The sequence below is a fragment of the Saccopteryx bilineata genome, chromosome 1 (genome assembly GCF_036850765.1).
Source record: "Saccopteryx bilineata isolate mSacBil1 chromosome 1, mSacBil1_pri_phased_curated, whole genome shotgun sequence".
Classification (NCBI taxonomy): domain Eukaryota; kingdom Metazoa; phylum Chordata; class Mammalia; order Chiroptera; family Emballonuridae; genus Saccopteryx; species Saccopteryx bilineata.
In genome coordinates, this window is record NC_089490.1 from 299,076,788 (window position 1) to 299,096,363 (window position 19,576).

Here is a 19,576-nt window from a genome sequence, read left to right on the forward strand (position 1 = left end):
GGTTTCTTATTTTCACTTAGAAAAGAATTACAAATTATAATACTAGTCCATTAATCTAGCTTCAGACTTTGAGCAATTTTAATCATATGAAACCAAGCTATTCACTCAGAATGAAGTGGAAAAGCCTTCAGCGGCTAAGAGCGTGGTTGTCACAAAAGCCCAGGTACTTTACTGCATGGGGGAGACCATGAAATCCTCACACCCAGACCTACTGATTAGAATAGGTCCACAGATGAAAAGAAAGGGGGCACAGAGAACAATCAGAAAGAGCTTAGAGCAGATCGAAAGGACAGATGACTGTGTGCTGAATGGCAGGGTTTAAGGTACAGTGAGAACATCTTACAAAAATGAGAATTAGCATAAGCAAATGTCCACAAAGTAAGGGAACAAATCAACACACTAGAGACTAGAATTTACATGAAACTTATTCTTCAGCACTATGTAATTATAGAAGAGTAGAAATAAGTACCTGACATCTCGGTAAACTATGTATTTATAATATAGAAAATATATGGATAAAGGACATGTGTAGAGAGTATTCTGTAGCTTGAATTTTTTCTGTATTCTTAACCACTAAGGACCATTGATTTATGTGATAGAAAATTCAAATAATGACCAAAGTAAAGTGCACTATATTGGTAGAAAATCATCATCAATTCAGTGCTGTATATGTGAAACGAATGCGGCTGTAATTTCCGGTTTCAGCTTACAGGTGACCAGTTGTACCATTAACCAAGTCTATCTAGGTGTTTTCTTCATCGTGTATCATTATTGTATTTCTAAACCCCATCATCTTTTCAATCCATGGAGATTTGAGATGAGTCTGAATATTTTCAAATTAAATTTATTTATATTAAACAAATAAATGTGAAGACTTCAGTAACAGATGATTGTTTTTTATTAAAACCATTGCATTCCAACAAAATGGGGCTTAACTAAAGGGAAAATACACAAAATCTAAAAATGTTTCTTATCATATAAACAACAAAACACGAAGCCATGATTTATACCTACACCCTTTCTCACCACCTCACTAGAAATTTAAAAAAACAATTGAGGGATCGGGACAAAAAGTGGAAATCTTTAAAATGCCTCGTAGAACTGGGAGGACAGTGTCCCAGGCGGCTCAGGGGAGCCCGCCATCTTCCAATACAGAAGGCCTTCATCCCGTGGCTTCAGCTTCCCCTCCAAGTTTCCCCCTGGGCTGCTCAGCTAGGCGCAGGGAATCTCTACCCTAGCCATGCCCTCAAACCGGTCTCCAGTGTTCCTGCTTATAACACAGTTCACCCTGAGTTTATGAAGTTTTCTTGCAAATGAAAATTGTATTCTTGAATTCTGTGCACTGGAGGAATAATAAAGCAACTGTTGCTCCAAAGAATGGTTGTATCTGTCTGTTTTTTCTAACAAGGACATGGCTCCTGGCTGATCTTTAAACATGCACAGAAGGGTTCATCCCCAGAGGCCTAATTACTGCCTTCCTACAACAATGCCTGTTGGAAGGGGAGCTCAGTGCTTTTGGGCATTGATGGGGCCACAGAATGAGCCTAGCTGCCCTTACAGCTCAAGGCAGCTTGGTTAAGAAATTTCAGGAGGGATATTTCCAGCGGGTTTATTTATTTTTATATAAAAATTTACACATTTTTCAAAACAGAACATTTCAGAACATGTCCAACTCAAAAACCCAATTACAGTCTCCTTTAGAAGTTGAGAGGAAAAGAAGAGAGTAATTACATTAAAAAAATAAGTCAGGGTAGAAATGGGGTAAGGAAGGAGGCACAGTACACTGAGTACTAAGTGATTTTTGTCCAAATATGGTTCTACGTCAAATATGGTTCTGCATTTACATCTGTTACAAATGCACTTGGGATTAGATTTGAGAACTTCACAGTTGAAATCTATTCAAGAATTTATCATCAAAGCCACTATACTATCAAAGGTCAGAATTTATTTTAAAACTAAAATCCTCCATGTGATAAAATTAACAGTACTACCATTACTGTTATTTAAGAATATTTTAAACAATTTCAGAATATATTTTAGAACTGATTAAAAAAAAAAAGAATAAGTGGGCAGAGTGCATGCTGCCTCCAACAGAAATTAGAATTGCCCTCAACACTGTGTAAGGCCAATGTCTTAGGTAACTGTTTTTACCTTCTCCTCTCTGTTGTCTTGAGCTTAAGTAAAGCTAGTTAAATAGTTGGTTACCTAGAGTATTATTATTAAAGAAACTAGAAGTTTATGTAGATTATTATTATTATTAATTATTAAGCTTATTTCTTAAAAAGAATGAATTCAAATATTAGGATATTATTTATATATTTATTTGTGAGTTTGGTGGTCAACTATTTGATGTTTAAATGTCTTTTTATAAAAATTAACAAAGTTTTAAGGTTAAAATTCTTCCCTATGCCTTGCATTGGTATTACTACTATGGAATCTTGGTTGTTGGGCCTGAGATGTTTAAATGTAAGTGCTATGTGCTGTGCACTCACACACTGTTATCATTATCATTTCTAAATACAAAGAATAAATTCAGATGGGGGTCTCTTTATCTCAGGCATTTAAATTACCCCATATAGTCAGTCTTCTACTGAAGAAAAAAAAAAAAAAAAAAAAAAAAATATATATATATATATATATATATATATATACACTCAGGAGAAAGGAAGAAAAAGGATTACATTTGTTTAGTAACTAATGCATGACGTGGTAAATTTTTCTAAGGAAATGATTTATTTATTGGGACATATTATTGACCTCCACATCATTAGCTTCTCATTTTCCCCTTGTATTTCTGAACTATGTAGATTCCAGGGTTTCCAAGATAAATATAATCAACCTACTCTTTGCATTGCAAGTATCAGTCAATGCAAATGGAAATATAGAAGAAGTCACGAGGCAACCAAGGTGTTTTGACATCATTCTTATTACAGATCCAGTTGTTTTATATAAGGATTATTAAGTTGAAATAAATCTAAATAGAGTCATATGCTTCAAATGAATCTGACTCACGTTTAAAACTGTGCAGCTCTGTTGCATTGAAGAATTTACAACCAAATCGACTATGAAATGTTGATATTAAACTTAACACAACTTCTTTGTGACAGAATAGAATAGTACTAATAAGACTGTCATTAGAGAAGTTCCAGTCCATAGCCTGTCATCAGATGAATTCTAACTCACAGTAAAGGCCTGAGCCATTTTCTGCGGTTTGCAAATCTGTTAATCTGTGAGAAATAATGTTTGATTGCTTACAAATCATAATAGCTCGGACTGTTGAAGAAAACCATCAGTGATACTTCTGTGTTGAATTTTGTTTAGAACCCTCAAAGGGTAAGCAAGAATCTCCTCAGGAAGGAAAAGGGAAGAAAGCTGACACTTCATCCAAAGGAAAAGGTCCAGCAGATAAAGGTAGATGGGATTAAATATAACTCTGCATTTTCTGTCTCAGTGAGAAGCTAGATTTGTATAGTTGTATACACTGAACACTTCTCTAAAGCACTTGTAAACCATAAGCCCCTGCCAAAGAATATAGCAGCCTGGATCTTAGCAAAGGTCCTGCTGAGAAAAGCGATGCTTTAAGGCAGTGATTTTCAACCTTTGTTTCTCACGCACTCATAAACTAATTACTAAAGAAAAAGGGGCCCTGACCTCCTCTTCTTTAGTAACTAATTTATTTGTGCCATGAGATAAAAATGGTTGTATTTAGTCAGGGGCACTGACCTTAGTAATTAGTGTGTGTTTGTGCCATGAAATAAAAAGGTTGAAAATCACTGCTTTAAGGAATAAATTAGAGAATGTCTAATATGCAGAATATCCATTCATCACAGATATTACAGGTGCTAACCATGAACTGAGCTATGCCATCAGAAAACTACATACTGAACCATATTTCTTGGGTCCCCATGGTACTACTTTCACTGATCAGGAGTTTGGTGTAAAATCCTCAACTGCCATCGCAGCATAACGTAGCATGGAGGTGAAACTTACATTATACCAACAATAATTGGGTATTATATTTTCTGAAGGGATAGTATGCCCACTACATCAGTCAGTGGTCTTTATATGAAATCTCAGGTGAGAAATTTCATTTAAAATCAAGGGACAGAAAAATATTTCTTCCTCTAAGTAGTTAGATAATTAGCTAAATGATAGCATTTCCTTTCCCTTATTTTTCTTTCTAAAAGTTAAGAACTAAATTAGTGGCTCAGGTTTAGTATCTGTGCAAGAACAAAGGTCTCAGCATCTGCCCTTTATTTCTTCTCCTGGTTTTGACCTTTTACTTTGTGTTTTCCTGACCCTAATTTCATTTTTTTCTATTTTATTTTAACTGCTTCTGTGATATAAGAGGGTTACATTTTTAAAGTACTGGACAGTTGGTAGAAGAAAATCTTAGCCTCTAAAAACATATTTGTTAGATTATGTTGAAACCTCTATTGCAATCAATTGATCGGAGATTGAAAGGTAGATATGGATTCACACAGTTGACATTTCCCAAGCTACTTTCAAATGGGTTGTCCTGAAGAGTGTACCTTTGTTTAACTTTCCTTGCAAATTGCCACTGAAGTTGCATCCGAAGAGTGTGCAACGTTCACAAAATGATGTACTAAAAAAATTATCTTTATCTTTGGCATTTGAAGATACATAACCATGAATCTCAAAGAGAATCTAACCCTTCCCTCATCATAAGATGTCAAGGGTTTAAATAACTAATGCCATTTGCTGCATTAACACTGAGATAAAAAATTTTAGCTAAAAGGTTAAGGGCTATAATTTATGTTCACTTCTCACCTGTCTATATTAATATGTGCATAATTTTCACATTTACATAATTCATCCCTGCTTTCTCATTGTGATCAATAAAATCAAAATGAAGAATCATCATAGAATCAACAGAAATAGGAATTAAATATACCTATGCATACTAGGTACTAAGTCATCAAGCTAGACATAATAGTGTACATGGTCTAAGATCATCCTTAGGTGAAAGTACACCAACTCCAAACAAATAATGAGCAAATACAAGTTCAACCTGTAAAATATATACACTAGAGTAATGTTGTTAGCTCAATTTAAGTAATTCCAAGGGTTTGCAAAAATTTTACTATTATTTTACTAAAATTTTGTTGTGTGTCATAATATTTAAAATAGGTAAGGAAGAAAAAGAAACTCATTCCAGTTTTACATTTATAAATTCTTTCTCAGAAATTATTCTTAGAGAAATTTATCTTAAAGTGATCACAGCACTATCACTTTTATTTCACTAGTCAGGTTAAAGGATGAAAAATCATCAACAGAAAAAAAAATAGATGAACATTTTGGTTATTGACTAAACAAAAATATTTTTAAGTTTTTCTAAATTAAAAAATATCAAGGTATAACTTTAGACCTATGGATAATAGTTAATCTTTGTAAATGTCACTAAACCTCCCACAAGATAAAATCGTAAATTTTCCTTCCACATATAATCCATATATTTTTAACTATTATAAAGTAGATCTATTTACTTCCCAAAAAGCATTACTAGTCAATACTAATTAAATAAATATATTTTGGGAAATAATGTTCTCCCAATTCTACAAACATCTATAACTGCATCTAAAATCTCAACTAATCTGAAATAGAATTGAAACAGAATGAATTTCTAAACTCTGACAGCCTTGATCCTTTAAGGAAATATTGGTTCTTTCTGAATTAAGGTACTTTGGTTAGTCACAATAGCTCATTAGGCTGCCACTTAACTGGCCTAGATTCCCCTCTAGATACTGAACTGAAAATCAGGCCTCTTCCCCTTCTCTTCCTCCTCCTTTTTCTTCTCCTCTTCCTCCTCTCTCTCTCTCTTCCTTCCTCTTCCTTCCTGTGCCCTCCCCTCTCCTTTCCTTCTCTCTCTTTAATGCCTTAATTCAACCAGGCTTATGGCATAATAATTACCCTTATTTATACTCCCTAACTGTAACAAGAAATAGAGTTTTCCACTCAGAAACCCAGTGTCTTAAGCAGTGAAATGGAAATACTCAGGAGCTACAATACTCCCTTTTCTCCTCCCTCTCACCCCTCACCCCTCACCAGCTCTGGCTAATGTCTATAACCTTCCTCCCTGCTCCTCCCCTGGGCTTCCAGGAACACCAAGCAGCACTCCTGCTATAGCTGCCCTTTCTCATTCAGGAGGAAGAATTTAATTTGCCAATTTTTGCAGTAATAAATAAAAGACATGAATGAATGAAATAAATACTCTAGATACTCTAAACCTTGTAAGAATCATATGTTTATTGTGGAATCAAAATCAGAGATGAAAGTAAAATGTCAAGATGCTTTTCATAGCCAAATGAATGAGAGAAGTTGAATTGCTTTAAAAAAAAAAAGCATTATTGGTATTATTGGTTAATTTGGGGGCAGTAGAGAATGAGATTTTTTTATTTTTGATTAAGTCACACTGCCCAAAGTTGGTTAAAAAGTGACTAATGAGTTGCCTGAAGTCCATGGCAATCATAGATTTATTTGTCTGCCAGAATCTGGTCCCATTCATCTGCTTGTAATAGAATGATTGAATATGCATGTTTAAGGTTCTCCTAAAGGAAAATCATCAGGAGGAAAAGTACCAGCAAAGAAATCACCTGTTGAATCCACAGTCACATCACCTAATGCAACAGTGCCAACATCACCTAAGCCCGGATCAGAAGAGTGGGTCTATGTGACTGAACCAATTCCCGAGGTATGGCGGTTTAGATCCAAGCTAGTAGAATCTATTCCCTTTCCTGTTCATAGTAAGATCTACACCATTATTTGCAGCATCCAGATGGTTTTTGTAGCTTGATATATATCAAATAGCTCATCAAAAAGCTAAGATGATCTTGGGGACTACTCATTGACCCACATCTCCTCCTTTCTTCACTCCCTCAAGTTTCTGAATCATGCTTTGGACAGCTGTTGAGTGCTAAAATCAGGGGAACAAATGGGTCCTGAAAACTGAGGACCAGTTTTCTCCCCAAGGACAAGCAGAATGCAGTTTCCTGGGAAAATTACTTCCTCAGAACACATATCCAGCAAATTATAGCCCTCCTTCGATGTTCTCATGCCCACATCATAATGCTCTCAAGTGAAGCTTAACCTCTGTCTTTCAGAAATAGAAGTAATGTTTCAAAGCTAATTAAACTAATAAAAGAGCAGGTAGTTATCTGGCCTGAGAACTTTAAATGGGTGTACTAGTGTAAGGAGAAGAGATGTCCGCCTGACCTGTGGTGGCGCAGTGGGTAAACCGTCGACCTGGAAATGCCGAGGTTGCTGGTTCGAAACCCTGGGCTTGCCTGGTCAAGGCACATATGGGAGTTGATGCTTCCAGCTCCTCCCCCCCATCTCTCTTTCCTCTCTCTCTCTCTCCCCCTCTTTCTCTCCTCTCTAAAATGAATAAATAAAAATTAAAAAAAAAATTAAAAAAAAAAAAGAGATGTCCCTTATGAGTCCTAGAAGCTCCATTTAGTTCTTCATTCTCTGACAACTGCAGAGCCCAGTTGCCATCTGGGCACATCTGGTTGCCTTATTAGATAAATCAGCTTAGGAAAATCATACAGAACAGTGTTTCCTTTAGCTGACTATCTGTGCCAGGCATTCGAGACCCTGTCATGAATTGCAGGGATTGTGGTGTTGCTGTTGTTATTGAGGTTTCCTAGGAAAATATCTATCCAGTTACATCATAAACTCTATAATTAATTAATTTACATCAAAGGAGAAATTACAGCAGAAAATATGTAAAGATAAGAACATGAAATGATATAATTATGGATGTGTATAACTGATATCACTAAGCCACACAGAAACTACTTTCAAAAATAAATATATTAGAAAAAGAACTGTCACAGGTGCAGGATACAGAAGTGGTGGTAGGGAAGGAGATAAAATTTAAATGACATTATTTGGCAGGGGTGGACAATAGGGACAAAAATATTGAAATCTAGTCTTTCACTTCAAACCTTGAAGCCCTTGAAAGGATTAAAACCTAGAGGACAAGAGGGAAATGGGAACAGAAGTAGAAAAATGACGTCAACACTGAGATGTGGCACCAGCTGCCACCTACACCTTCTAGCAGTCAGGATTCTGGCAGAAAACATGATAAATTAAGGAGAGCTGGGAAAGAAAGGACTACTTACATATATGCACCCAATAAGTAAGGAAAGGTACAAGAATTAGATTATTATCCCCAGAAGAGGAATACCTGGGAGCCATTGTGGCCCATTAGCATGAGAAGGTGAGGACCATGCATGGAGCGGGCCATCTGACAGGAGCTGTCTGTCACCTTCAGCAGAGGGGTTGCATCCAGCCCAGTGACCCTGCAGAAAGGGGCAGGGAAATATGTATAGCCAGACCTTATATTCATCCTGGTCTCTTCTTATTCGTCCTGCTCTGGAGGCAGAGGGCAAGAGTGTTGCCAGAAGTAGTTCTCATAAGTTATTTGGCCAAGGCACTGAGCAGGGTAAAGAATGAAGAATAGGAAGTTTGTCTAGAAGGATAATGCAAAGATGTGGAGCACAGAGCTCTAGTTACCTAAGCAAAACCATGTGGAAAACACCTTTTTCTACAACCAGAAGTAGCCGAGAGCCTGTAAAAGGAAGCAGGCTACTTGATTCATTCAAGCCCTTTTTCCACTCTAAATTTCTCACACAAGTTGCAGAGCTTACCTACCGAGGAAGAGGAAAGACAGGTGCCCAGTTAAATTTGAGTTACAGATAATTGATGAGTTTAACTGGACATCTTATACTTTATATGGTAACACTCATTCCAGGCCTGCTGGATCTACCTTATTTCATAAGTTTGTGGGATGCTGGAGGAGGGAAGGAAAGAGAAAGAAATCGCTCCCATTCCTGGCTCTCTCAGGCAGAGTCAGCAGCCAAGTTCAAGGAGAGCTTTGGTTCCTCTTCCTTTGCCAGCCACAGGGGAAGGTGCAGAGAGAACCACGGAGGCAGACCAAATGAGAGTAGGGAATGTCTGCTTTGCCTACCGATTTCCTATTATGCTCAGTCTTCTCCAATGATGAGTGTACTATTTAATTGGAAAAGACAGAGCTGAACATCTAGTCATATAGTATAAGTTCAAATCCTCACACCCAGAAAATTTACATCCCAGAGACTAGAAGAACCTAGACATTTCAATAACTCAAATCACAGAGGATACAGGAGATTCTGGAAGACTAGATGACTATTTAGTGAAAGGCAGATGAGATTTAGTAGCATACAGACCAATAATCTGTATAGTAATCCCTGACAAAATTCAAGAGATAATTATTAAATGCATGACTTCTAAGCACTTATAAAATATAAAAACAATCACCCAGAACCCACACAGGCTTGCTAAGGTAATACCTGCTGAACTGGCTCATTCTGTTTCCTCAATAGCAAGGTCAGATAGGTGGGTCAGGAAACTACCATAGACATCGTATATCTTGAGTTCAAAACAGTATTTGACAATTTCTCATAAAATTCCTATGGATCACTGAGAGCAGTGAGCAGAATGTTAGTTCAATTAGGTCCTTTCTTAGGTTGGTAACTCTTCATGCAGAGAATGTTCATTCTTGGACTGAAGTCAACCAGGAGAAGGGTTAGTAGTGGGCTTATTTAAAACAGTCTTTAGCACCATTGTGGATACCGCATCCTTGAAGAGAGATCATGAGAAACTAGAACCCAGAGAAGGGAACTAGGTTAGAAACATGTTAAAATAATATCAGAAGAGCATGAAACAAATGTAAATGTTTAATTTATATGAATGAACACTTGCAGTATGGTTGGACATAGAACCTTAGGCTTTTAAAACTAGATGGAGCCATCCAGTCTTCTAAAAATTTAACTGATGATAAAACTGTGTTTCAGTGATTTGATTTACTTCCACATTAACATTTACTGAGCACCTGTTGTGTGCTGTACTGGATGCTGGGAATCCCAGAACAACAAGCTTTATTCTGCATCCCAGCCTACTTCTCATCACTAATATCTTTACATATTTAACAGGCTGTCCTAGGAAAGACTGTGTGAATGTAGTCTGTCCTTCTCCAACAGGCACAGCTAGGGCAAATAAGTGAAAACTACAGGAAGACAAATTTCTGCCCAACACAAGGAAGAATTTTCCATTGATATGGGTTGTAGGACACTGTAGGGGTTGCCTTAGAATGTTGTGCTTAATGCATCAGTGAGGTCCACAGAGAGACTGCAGAGTCTGTCTCTAGTGTTTCCAGTGTTTGGCCTTTCTGAATGGAAAAAAATAGCCCAGATGACCTCTAAGTTCTCCATGTGTGATTCCCTGAGTAAGTAAATGTACAGCTGATAAAGGAATATGTAATACAGCAAATTTATATTGAATATAAGAAGTATCTTCAATTTTTATTTCATTTTGATTGTTTATTTTTTATTGTTCATTTGCATTAGTGAAAATAACATTAAAGAGACTTTCCCACTTTCATGGTACACAGAGCAAAGATAAAATCTTTCAGATAAATTCAGAGAAATAAGTCACCATCATTCTGATGTGAACACTAGGTATTCCCCATACAAGACAATTTCCCAACTTAGGTAAAGATGTTGACATCTCTGACAATTCAATTCATTCATTCAATCAGTAAATATTATATATTTGAGCACCTCCTATATCCCCCAGACACTGTGGAATTATAGGGAAAACTGTAAAGTGGTGAGAAAGACAACCATTGTTTCTGGCTTTATGAGACAGATATTCTCAAGAATTAGCTGGATGAAGGGAAGAAAAAAGGAGCAAGAAGTTTCACAGAACATGTTTTAAAGATCTGTTACACCTCAATCTTCTAACTTAGTATTGCTCTTTTTGACTCAATTATTCACAAGAATTTTCACTTTGAAATTATGATTTTTATGCTTTACCATTTAATAGGAAATACCCTCATTTTTAGTACCTTACTGGGAACTAATAGAAAATTCCTACATCAACTCCATCAAAACAGTACTCAGACACCTGAGAGAGGACCAGCATATTGTGCTTGCTTACTTATATGAGATTGGGTAAGTGAAGCTTCCAGAGTTCAAATTTTGCAGTTTACAGGAATGACACATAAGCTCCAGCTCATTCTCTGAATACCTTACAGAACAAGTTTCCAGCATTTTCTAAGGCGTCCAGATCACAAGCAAGATTTTGTATCTCAATGGCAGGCTGATTTCAACTCTCTTCCGGAGGACCTGTGGGATGACGAGGAAACAAAGGCGGAAGGACACCAGAGAGTAAATGTAAGGGAGTCTGCGTGCTGCCTGATCAGGTCTCTGCACTCTTGCGTCCTGTACTGCAAGGCCCTGATCCACTCCCTTTTTGTTTCCCTGAGGTGTGAAAATGAGAAAGGAAATGGCCTGAACACTTACTTTCAAGAGTGGTTGTAGAAAGGCCCGCTGAGGTGACATATGAGCAAACTCAGTACAGAAGTGACTAAGCCATGCAGACATTTGGGGCAAGAGTACATCAGTCACGGGGAATACGAAGGCAAAGAACGGCACTGAGTGGGAGGGTACTTGGTGTGTTTGAAGAACAGTAAAGAGGCAGGTGGGACTTAAGCAGAGAGCGCATGGGCCAGAGAGGTTTCATTTACAAATACCTGCTGAGAACCAGCTTTTATTATAGAGAATTATACAGTGGAATTATTATTATTTTCATGAGCAAATTTCTGAAAAAGTGAAATTGCTGAATCTAAAATTATGCTTACTTTTTAATTTTTTTATTGTTTAGTTTTAAATTAAACTTGTTGGAGTGACATTGATTAATAAAATTATATAAGTTTTAAACACCTTAAAAACCTGCAAATTTTACTCCAAGTAACAGATTATGAGAATGCATCAATTATTTGGTTCTATCTTTTTTGTTAATCTTTGCCAATTTAACGGGTAAAACATATAGATATCTTCCATAATTTGCATTTTTGTTTTTGCAATTATTCGTGTTGGTCATTTATTGAATATTTCTCTTTCTCCTAAAGCCTGTTTATGATTTCTTTCAATTTTCCTGTTCCAATGTATACTTTTTCTTATTGATATCTCAGATCTCTTTATATAGTGAGGATATAAACCATCTGTTGCTCATATGGTACAAATATGTTCCCAGTTTGATGTTTGCCTTCTATTATTATTTTCTACGAAGAATTAATTGGCTTTTTTAAGTGATTCATAAATCAAGCAGCATCTTGTCCAGGAACTAGAAAGTTGCTTGCCTTTATATTAACTTGTGATGAATTTTAATAGGCAAGAGTCCTTTAATGTTTGTGTCGGTAAATATAAAAAATTTTTCTTTCTTTTCTTTGTGATGGGTTTAAAAATTACATTTCCATTCCAAGATTATAAAATTGATTTATTTTAATACTCTTAAATTTATTTTAATTTTTTAGCTGCCCAAAACAAGAAACATTTTTGTATATTTAAGATAGATTCCAGAAAATAACATACAATCTCTTTTGGGAAAGTTCAATAAGTTTGGCCAAGTCAATCATATTACTGTTATATATAATTATTTTTAGGAGCATGTCCTCAGCAGGAGTCTAGAGAAACCAGTGAAGTTTAAAAAATAAATCTGCATTTCCTTCGGGCCCTGTGTCTGAACTCTTTAGGTTTAGGATGGGTGCTTATATCACATTCAGTCTTTATTGTGTCATAGGTCATTCTGATTAACTCAATTGCTCTATTCTATTTTTACATTTTTAATACTTACATGATCTTGAAAAAAGTGGATAAAAAAAACCCTGAGACTGTTATATTTCTCCCTATAAGACATCAGTGGTGTTGTCAGGGAAAGGTTAGAACACAGAAAACGTCACCACCTTGGATAAAGTGACCTGCATTGGGTTTGTGGCCAACATGGCATATTATTTGGTGTCTTTCAGACAGAGTAGAAGCAAAATAAATATTTGTTGAATGAAGTGATTAGGTCTCAATTTCCTTTAAGGACATTTTAAAGACAGGCAAAGGATTTTAGTTGTATTACAGGGAGGTAATGTGAGCCGTGACCCTAAGGCGTAACAGCAGTGTCTCTTTCTGTTGAGGATTTACGAGACCGCCTGTGGGACATCTGCGATGCCCGGAAGGAGGAGGCGGAGCAGGAGCGTCTGGATATCATTAACAGGAGCTGGTTGCAGGACACGATGGGAATCATGATGAACCAATTCTTCTCCCTGATGCAGGTAAGAGCGCCGGTCACGATGACCCAGACTTTCCCCTCCGCAGCCACGGTCCTCCTGTAACAAATCCTTGGGGAATATGAAACGTCTGTTCAGGGCTCATGTTACTCACAGCACTCTGCCTGCCCTGAGCTCCAAAGCAAAGAAGTTAGCTGAAATAAACTATTTTGGCCCCAGCCAAACAAGCACCAGAATTGGGAACATCTCAAGCAACAACTCACCAGGCTCTGCTTCCAGGCAACCTAGAGCTGTGGAGGGGACAGCAGAGTGGTGTCTCTGGTGGCCATTACCCCAGTCCCCTTTCTCAGAGGACACAAAGTGGCCAGCCGAAGCCCAGAAAAGCAGCCCTGCCCCAAGATGTGAGCTAGATCAGACTCAACAGAAATTTGATTCCAAAGAAAGAAGAGGTTATATCTGGATTGGGAAAACAAACCATATATCAGAACCTGGTTAACTTGTATTTGCAGCCTGTTAAATAGAAAGTCGCCCTGGACAAGGAGACAGACATTGATGTTATTCCCAGACTGCTGTCAACAATCAGGGAGAGAACACAGACCAAATATGGCTGTCCTGCTGTGCCACACTCAGAGAGTTTTTAAGACCTGGCGGGTGGGGGCAGGTAATAGGCCACCTGTGTTTTCTCACCAACCTTGCCTAAAGGGACAGTAAACTTTCTCCTCTCTTCATGACACATTAGCAACTTGGAGAAAGTCACCCTCCCAAAAGCACTGACAGCTAGGGGCTCTCTTCCTGGATGCTTACATTTCAGAGATGGTTCCCAGGCCCTAGAGAAGGACAGTCTGGGTTCTAAAACTAGGAAGAAACTTATAATAAGGTATCTTAAATGGACAGAGAAAGGATTTACAATGACAAGTTTTCTAAAGTAAATTATCTAAGAATAAGGGCGGTCTAGAGCCCAGAGTTAGAAAGAAGTCTGTCTGAAATTTAGCCAAGCTGAGGAAAATGGAAAAGCTGTCTCGGTCAAGCCATATCTGCATGAATATTTTTTCCCCCTAAAAGAATAGCAGTAAGGACAGAGAATGGAAAAGAGGACATTTCTGGTCTTTAGCTCATTAACTTACATAAAGAGCCACTGCAGAAAATGAGTATATTTAGCTGGCAATTACAGAACTAGCATATTGTAGAAAGTAAATAAATGCATGTTCAACCAACAACCATAAATTCTAGTACTTTAGCATTCAAGGGAGCATCCTGCTACCATGGCAGGATGGACCACAAGAAGCCTGAAAAGTTAGCAGAGACCCGAGAGGCAGGAACAGTCTCACCAATGACTAATTCTGGGATCCTCATGGGCGCCGCAAGGCATGGATTGTGTTGAGGATTAAAGCGATACCCCCAAGCAGCTACAGCCAGTCTGGGTAGCATTTCAGGTCACCAGTTTGGGCAAGCCGAGATTGAATGTGTGTGTCCAAAGCTTGCAGCAGAAATAACTGAAATCCACTAGTGCAAGTAAAGGGTATAGAGAATTTTTGTGAATCATTCTCATTAATCTGAGCAATACTTAGAAATGGTATAACTCTCACATCTCAGCGATACCTAGATGGAAGGCTCTTCTTCAGAGAAACTGAATTCTCAATTAAAACACACTATGGGGAAGAGAAGAAACCCTATAGGACACATTTTCTACAAAATAAATTTTAGAGGATCTATCCTAGATGATTTCTAAGATTCCTTTCACTAAGATTTTATGACAGAGATAATAAGAAAGCATTATTTACTAGTTATCATAAATATGAGAAGAGTCTTGCTCAATTCTGCTTATATGAGAATCCTGGATATAAAATGACATCTTATTCATAGTTATAGATATATCAAATTCTGCCCCATGAAATAAATTAGGCTAAGGCATAGATATCAGCACTGTCTCAAACATCAATTGTATAAAATAGAATCTACTAAACTTAATCATAATTAAAGATTTCCTCTTTCTAAGTTAAAGAGGAAATAATTTCCTGGTTTCTAAATTTATTTACCAAATAATATGTATATAATGCTATAGTTTAATTATTAATAATTTTTGTGACCCTGCAACACATTTCTTCAGTTCCCCAAGGTTATTTGTCAATATGTATTTTGTTCAAATTGGGTTTACCTTTGTGTGCTACTCACTGTCAGGATAGTATTGTGTAGGTTCTCATAAGTGTAGTTTACAAGACTCATTTTCTCTCTACTGTTTTAGCAAGTCTAGGCATGACAGGTACAAACACTTACTGCCAAACTGTGAAATTAGTCCATATGTAGGCATTTTAAAACCCAATTTGGTTTCTTGTCAAGGAGAGAGAAAAATGTTTGGTTTTCTTAATCATTTAAAAATGCTTATTTGAAGAGTTACTTAAATATATATTTAACTTAAACTCTAAGAGTACTTAAAGTATGTTCTATAATTTAAAACAATATATGAATGCTAATTTCATTGTTTAACACAGATTCAAATAAAGCAAATGAACTTCTTCCTGTTTCATTCTTTTAGCTGAAAAAGTTTGGTAATTCAGAGAACAGCTTTTCAGAAGCAGTTTGCCATAGCTTTTCAGGATCAAAACAAACTAATTGAAACTGTTCTTGTCTTTCGTTGTAGACATCAGTGCAAAGCAGACATTTATTTGCCCCAAACTGAATATGCCAGTACAAGACAATTTCTTGATTTTTTTATGAAATAATTGACAACATGAATTGCTTGATAAATATAGAGATCCCTTCATAAATATCCTTGGGTTAGGTTCAGCTAAGGGCTTTGAGCACTAGATCAGTTTTGTTCCTTTCAGGAAAGATACTTTGTATGAGTAATTAGCTATATGGAGTACATCAGCATAAGAGCGTCCATTGTTAAGCCCTCAAGTACCTGTTTAAGTAGCCCCATTAACTAAAGCAAAGTCTGTAGAGCGCGTTTACACAGCCAAGGAGAAGCGCACATGTGCCAACTGGTCCCACACCCAGGCTGGGAAGAGGTGGGAAAACTTCTGGGTCTACATTTGTGTATTACTACAAAGGAAAATGACCTGGCTGTGAGAGTCACTTGTGGATAACTGGCGCTCGCTTTGTCACCAGCTCCTCTGTGCTTCTCCATGTCCCTCGAGGCACCTCGTGGCAAAGCCAGCAGAGGGTTCGGTTCGTTTCGACTTCGAGCCAGAGGAGAGATCTCCTCACCCTACATATTGAGCAAGGATGGAAACTGTGAAAAGACAACTAACTATCCATCATCACTTTACTTACTGTTTCTCATGTCTTCATAACTAGAGAACCAAAACTCAGTCTTATTCTGTATTTCTGTTTTTTGTATTTGCACTTGCATTTGTGTTTTGTATTTATTTGTATAATATTTTTGGTACCTATCAAACCAACTAACGTGACCTATGACAGCAGACACTCAAATGTTTGTTAATGTTTTTGTTGATGGAATACAGGACACAGGAAGAATTCTTAATGTCAAAATAATGAATAATATACACTTCTTCAGACATTATACAATTTTTTGTCACAATATCAAGAGGCATAGAAATGTTATCTTGCGTAGTGGAATCATACATCATACAGAGAATGCAAAGTCACCAGTTTTCTTTAATTTTTATGAAATTTGACATGTATACTTGTAGCCAATTCTCTTTCTAATTTCCAGAAAATTGACTTCAACCTTATACAGAAAATACACACAGCTCAGCTTGTTGTTTTTTTTCCCCTGAGAATTAACATTATATTTGCTATTAAGGCAGAACTGAACCGTTTTCAAGATACAAAGAGGCTCCTTCAGGATTATTACAGGACAATGGAATGCAAAATCCTAATGGATGACAATAATAAATTTACTCACATCCCTCTGGTCCAGCTAGACGATAAAGCCATTCCGGAAAACCAATTTAGGTAAGACAGACCAGCAGGTCACACTGTAATTGGTCTGAACATAAATCTTTGAGATTTGAAATTAAATACTACTCTTAAAAACTACACTCTTGTATCTGTACATCCAGTCCCAAAAAACTAAAAACTGAAAATTTGTTTCTAACTTTGACATAAGATTATTTATGCATTATTTATCTCACTTATAGTGAATATTTACTCATCTTTGCTGCAGAGGTATAGTGATTTTTGTCATGGGACACTTTCATAGACTCTGCTAGAGATTCTAGGGAATGTACACTTTGTGCGCATTCTGAATCCTGAAACACTTTTGACCCCAGTGGTTTCCAGTAAGGGATTGTGAACCTCTACCGCTTTCTGAAAGGCCTCAGCTGTATGTGTGTGTGTGTGTGTGTGTGTGTGTGTGTCATATAAATGAAAATTAAAGGTGTTATGAGTCTTCTTTTACAGGTAAGAAAGTGGCAAAGTAGTAAAGACTCAGTCATCTGTGATTGTGACTTTGTGAGACTTATAAGTTATTAATAGTCTAACATCAGATTCCGGCCCACAAGACCCTTAACTTAGTGATACGGGTGGAACACAAATTATATTTTCAGCTAAGCACTCCTGTGCAATATAAAAGTTTTATAATTAATTTTTATAGCACTAATAAGTGGGTACACGATGCCGAACCATAAGAAGCTATGAACAGACAAAAAAATGTCTTTGAGAAACAGAGTGGCAGTGGTGCTAAGTCACACAATGTGGTTCCCAACTATAAAACGTTAGAAGAGCAAACAGTAAGAATTAAAATAAGGTATAAAAGAGAAAACTCAAAATCCTTAAAAATTATATGAATTAATTCTAATAAAGCAATAAGATAGAATTAGGGAATAAAGTAATATTTCCTTGTGACCAATAAGCAGATCATGAGGAGCAAGAAAGAGGAAAAAAATAAGTTAGATATTTAAAATAATAAATAGACTCCAAACACTAAATTTTATATCCAAGGAGATGAGCTATGTGTTGTCGATTAAAAGTAGTGCATGTGCGTTGTTTTATAAGCTTGCTCAGTCAATATGGGTAACAGGAGTTGCTCAGACTGAATGTGGGGTAGTGAATATGTTTTGAAGTCAGATCTGGTTTCAATCCTGGGTCTTTTATTTACCAGCTATATGTAAGTAATATGAGATAATTTAGCTCATTTTGGAATGTCACTGCAACTATCTTGAGCTTTGGTTTTCTTAAGCAAAGTAGGGTTGTTGTGACGATTACAAGAAACAAAATCCTCATAGCACTTTGTACCCTGTTTGAGAATCAGAAGACTTGAGACCTAGTCCCAGTAATTCTCATTAAGACTATTATTGTTATTGTATAATATGAAAATTAAACTGTTCTTACTTATGTGCACTATTTTAATTGCATTGCATATTCTCACTTTGTTTTACTCCCCCTTATTCCAAAAAGGATTTGAAATAACCTGAACGCAGTGGGGTTATACATTGATCTTAGCCGATTCCTTCTCTCTAGACCTCTTCCCTCTAGTTCCCATCATGTCCCTGTCAGGCCCATCTGGAAGCAAGAAAACACAGGATACAAATACAGAAGAAATGTTTTAACTCAGCAAGCTGCTGAAAGAGAACTTTGAAATTAAAAACAATAAAAAGTTCCAAAGGCAATATGGACCATCAGAGCCATCAAAGGAGACCAAGTTTCAGTGTCCACAGAAGCAGTGCATTCTGTTCTTAGCACAAAATAGCAAGTCAGGCATAATGGGCACGCTATTAATGTTGGTTAGAATGAAACAGGCAAAAGAACAGCCAGTGCTCATTTTCTACAAAACAACTCAGCACCAGTCTCGACCTCAAATCACTGCTATGAGTCTAAGGGCCTCTCAATGTATCTACTCACCTACCAATCAACCAGTCCCTTTAACATATATAGAAAACAAGGACAGTGTTAAACATTTTCACAGAGCCTGTCTACTTTATTCCTTTAACAACCTAATAACTAATAATTAGTAACAATAATAATGGTATTATTATATGTGTATTATTTCAGGAGGAACGGAGCCTCAGAAAGTCAAGTGACATGTCCCAGTTCATATCTACTGATAGTGGCAGAGCTAGCTAAATCAGTTTTCCCAGTAAATGAATTCTAAACTGAAACTCTTTTCTAAACGATAAGCCACCACTCTGATCTCCAAAGCAAGGTGTTGGAAAATACACGTTGTAGTGGGTTAAAAATCTAGAGATGATCACACAACCTTTGCCTTAACTTATGAAACATGTGAATCTCATGTGTCTTGGACTGAGGTTTGACATTATTCATCTATTGAAATGCAGATTGTCCTGTGGGTGGCAGCACTCCAAGTAGTAAGTAGCTCCTCAGCACATTGCCTTCATAGTGATGATACACTGTCAGGATTCCCAGCACCCCAAGAATCAAAAAGCCAAGTTCAAAAAAACCTCTGTGATACTTCAAAACAAGGCCAATTGTTTGCTGGGGTTCAAAGTCATCCTTTTGATCACCCCTCTGTTCCCCAGCAGAGAACAAATG

At 36.9% G+C, this 19,576-nt stretch overlaps 1 protein-coding gene across 1 annotated transcript in view; it reads left to right on the forward strand.

Moving 5' to 3' along the window:
* The window catches only part of SPEF2 (sperm flagellar 2), a 167,731-nt gene that overhangs the window by 94,208 nt on the left and 53,947 nt on the right, over positions 1-19,576 (forward strand). The window contains 6 exon segments of the mRNA XM_066244327.1: positions 3,322-3,411; positions 6,564-6,712; positions 10,888-11,015; positions 11,099-11,237; positions 13,031-13,168; positions 16,890-17,041. Coding sequence (XP_066100424.1) covers positions 3,322-3,411; positions 6,564-6,712; positions 10,888-11,015; positions 11,099-11,237; positions 13,031-13,168; positions 16,890-17,041 — 796 coding nt within the window.